Here is a 3,549-nt window from a genome sequence, read left to right as displayed (position 1 = left end):
CCCCACGGCTTTGTAAACTGGGAGGACACGAGGGCCCAAATCCGAGGCGAGTAGGTCTCAGGCCATCACTGAGCTTCGCTAGCGAGGCAGCAGATGAGCTGAGCGTTGCCTTGAAGTAATCAGTCCTGGAACCGCATCCCCCGTGCCAAGGCGGGTGCTTGGGGAAAGGGCGCAAGCCGTCCGTGTGTGTCTGCTGGGGCCGGGGATGAAAGCCCTAGCCCTCCCACCCTCCCTCCCTCTCTCTCCCGCCCTCCGGTAGTCCCTGCGGTTGGGCGGAGGCGCGCGGAGCGGGCGCGCGCACGAGGCGCCCTGGCGGAGGCTAGCGCCCGGGAGGCGCGGGCGGTCCAGGATGCTGGGCGCGCGCCCGGCAGGTGGTGGGGGCCCCGGCCGAGCAAGTGCCAATCCGCGCGCAGCCCCCCGCGGCTCTCCCCGCCCCGCCTTCCCGCCCCCTCCCCAGCTTCCCTCGGCCGCCCCGACCCTCCCACCGGCTGGAGACCGCGGACGAGCCACCGGAGAAGACGAGCCGGAGCGCGGCTGGCGGGCATGCTGGCCTGGCCGGACGGCGGGGCCAAGGCGGCTCCCTCCGCCCCCAAGCTCTCCTTCTCCGTCCTGGACATCCTGGACCCGCAGAAATTCACCGGCGCGGCGCTCCAGGCTCTGCGCCCTGCTCCCCGGGAAGCCAAGAAAAGTTTGGCGGAGGCCGGAGCGGGGGAGGATGCGGGCTCCGGGGACCAGGCCGGCCCGCGCGAGACCCCTGGTAAGGATGCGAGGAGGCCCCGGGCTCGGGGAGGCCCCGGCTCAGTGACGCGATGGAGAGGTGCGTGTGCGTGGGGTGGGGAGGAGGGGGCGGCCGGGGACGCGGGAATGGCCCCAGAGGCGGCTCTGCAAGGGGAAGGCGCCCGGCGAGGGGAGCCCGCCCTGGAGCTGAAGGAGGCAGGAGGCCTCCAGGGGAGGGACTGGCCCCGGAGCCCCATCCCCGCTCACCCAGCTCTGATTTGCTCGCGGTGGAAACGAACACGCAGCGCCCACCTGGCCCGGACTCATTCCTTTATCCGGCGTTTACTGCTCCCGCCGCGTGCCAGGACCTGCTAGCGGCTGGGATAAAAGTCAGAAAAACCTCAGAACTTGCGAGACAGCGTCGTGAACATCGCCCCATTTTATGGATGGGGAGCTGAGGTTCACCAGGCCTCGAGGTCCTAGTGAGGATGGCGGTCAGGTTTACCGCCTGGTGCCCACTGCCAACCACCCAGAGACGCCTGCAGACCCCGCTGCCCCCCACCCCACGCTCACAGTGGGGGGTGGGATGATGGGGGGCTTTTAGTCTTTTCTCCCCCCTCTCCCCTTATTTAAGAGAAAGTGGAAGGGAAGGAGAGAGACACAAACACATGATTGGTTGCCTCCCGCAGGTCAGGGCCGGGTATTGAGCCTGCAACCGAGGTACCTGCCCTTGACTGGAATCAAACCCGAGACCCTTTAGTCCTCAGGCTGACGCTCTGTTACTGAGCCACACTGGCTAGGGCTCCAAACCCCTTGGGCTTGCTCCCAACCTGGTGGACACCTGATGAGGGTCCAGGGACGTGTGTGTCTGGAAGGAAGGACAAAGGGCACCAGGACCCTCTGGGTGGGTGGGTGGGGTTGGGGAGTGGGTGGGAGGCTCCCTGGAGAGGCGCCTTGGGTCAGAGGCGCAGGCTGGGGGTGGGGTGGGGGGAGCTGGATGCGCGCATCCTCCCGGTCCCCCTCCCCAAGTTGGGCGCTGATTGTCTGGGGCTCGGGGCGCCTCTGGTGGCCGAGCTGGGGCCGAGCGGTCAGCCTGGTAATTGTCAGGATCGCCCCTCCGAGGGGTGAGCTCCCCGCCCGCCCCCCCCATGATCGATATTCTATTACTGGCCTCCGCGTATCTCCTGCCTACAGCTTGCAGGTACCGGCTTCCAACCCCCTTCCCCTGTCTGATCCTAATATTGCTCGATTAAAACTTACCTTTAATAGATGACATCTATCGATCCACCCCGCACAAATCTGAAACTCTATTAGCCGCGGAGAGAGGAGATGGGAAGGGCTTTCTCCTGAAGGAGGGGCCTAAGGGCGGCTGTTTTAATTGCCAGGAGTCCAGACCGAAACAGCTCCGAAGGACGGGGACGCGGCCCAAACGCTCTGGGCGTCCCAACGTCTTAATGTGCAACCTCCCCCCCCCCCCCCAGGTTGTCCAATAAGGCCATTTTTTCTTAATGCGGGGTGTCATTCCTTCAGGATACACGTCGTGGACGCCTACTGCGTCACAGAGTGAAAGGCAAGGGGTACTGCACCCCTAAACTGCGACTCCGAGGAGGGCCGGCTAAGATGAGCTGGGATGGGTTGGGGACCCCAAGGAGGTCTGGGGGTCCGGACCGGCCGGGCGGACGCGGCTCCGGGCTTCGGTAACCGCCCCCTGCTCCCCTAGATGCTGCGGACCCGGGCGCGGAGGCGGCGTCGCCCCTGGAGTGCTCGGAGGACGCGGAGGAGGAGGACCCCGAGGATGCGTGCGGGCGGCGGGACCGGGCAGCGCGCCTGCAGGCGGGCCCGCAGAGCTCCCCGGAGGCGCGGACCGCGGCGTTGGCGGCCGGGGAGGGCGGCGCGGGCGGCCAGGCGGGCTCCCCGGGCTCCCCGGGCTCCCCGCGGCCGCGGCGCCGACGCACCGAGCCCAGCTGTGCCCGGCCGAGGCGCGCGCGCACCGCCTTCACCTACGAGCAGCTGGTGGCCCTGGAGAGCAAGTTCCGCGCCACGCGCTACCTGTCGGTGTGCGAGCGCCTGAACCTGGCGCTGTCGCTCAGCCTCACCGAGACGCAGGTCAAAATCTGGTTCCAGAACCGCAGGACCAAGTGGAAGAAGCAGAACCCCGGCGCCGACGGCGCAGCGCAGGCGGGGGGCGGCGCGGCCCAGGCCGGGGCTCCCGGGGCGGCAGCGGGGAGCGGCGGCGGCGGCGGCGGCTCGGGGGGCAGCCCGGGTCCCCCAGGCCCAGGCGCGCCGCCCTTCCAGACTTTTCCCTCCTACTCCGCGGCCAACGTGCTCTTCCCCGCCGCCGCCTCCTTCCCGCTGACGGCCGTCGCCGCCGCCGGGGGCCCCTTTGCGCCCTTCCTCGGGCCCCCCTACCTGACCCCTTTCTACGCCCCTCATCTGTGAGCTCGCAGCCCCGCGGGCCGCCGCTTCACGGGTCTCTCGAGTGAGTGGCGTCGCCGAGAGGCCCCCGCTCCGCCGCGGGGCACCGAGGCGCAGGGGCGCCCCTCCCGGTGCGCGGGTGTCTGCGCGCCCTTCCCCGCCTGTGGCCCGAGGCGCCGCCAGGGCGCGGGGAGAGGCCGCTCCCAGCCGCGCGGGTCGGCGGCGCTGACCCCCGGAATCCACGGAGTCCGCGGGGTTAGCAGCGTCCTCAGATGTCCCGTGTGTGGACCCGGCTCTCCTGTTCGGTCAGGCCTCCTCCGCCCCAGGGCTCCTCTGGGGGGTCTGGGTGCTGGGCGCCGGGGATGCGGGCGCGAGGGATCCGCGACCCTAGATGCTGCGGACACCCGGACCAGGGAC

At 69.5% G+C, this 3,549-nt stretch overlaps 1 protein-coding gene across 1 annotated transcript; it reads left to right on the top strand.

Moving 5' to 3' along the window:
- Positions 1-543: 543 nt before the first annotated feature.
- On the top strand, positions 544-3,156 carry NKX1-2 (NK1 homeobox 2). Its single transcript, XM_036337325.1, has 2 exons — positions 544-757; positions 2,438-3,156. Exons 1-2 carry the CDS (start codon positions 544-546, stop codon positions 3,154-3,156), a joined length of 933 nt encoding a protein of 310 aa, XP_036193218.1.
- Positions 3,157-3,549: the final 393 nt, after the last annotated feature.

The sequence above is a fragment of the Myotis myotis genome, unplaced genomic scaffold (assembly GCF_014108235.1).
Source record: "Myotis myotis isolate mMyoMyo1 unplaced genomic scaffold, mMyoMyo1.p scaffold_m19_p_15, whole genome shotgun sequence".
In the NCBI taxonomy this organism is placed as follows: domain Eukaryota; kingdom Metazoa; phylum Chordata; class Mammalia; order Chiroptera; family Vespertilionidae; genus Myotis; species Myotis myotis.
Note: the sequence above shows the minus strand (reverse complement) of the source record. Positions and strands in the feature narration are given on the sequence as shown.

What these genes read in the sequence shown, in the direction of transcription:
- NKX1-2 (XM_036337325.1), top strand. Translation starts at nt 544, where the DNA reads ATGCTGGCCTGGCCGGACGGCGGGGCCAAGGCGGCTCCCTCCGCCCCC. An exon ending in CGGCCCGCGCGAGACCCCTG is followed by an intron (nt 758 to 2,437) that starts GTAAGGATGCGA and finishes CTGCTCCCCTAG; the next exon opens with ATGCTGCGGACCCGGGCGCG.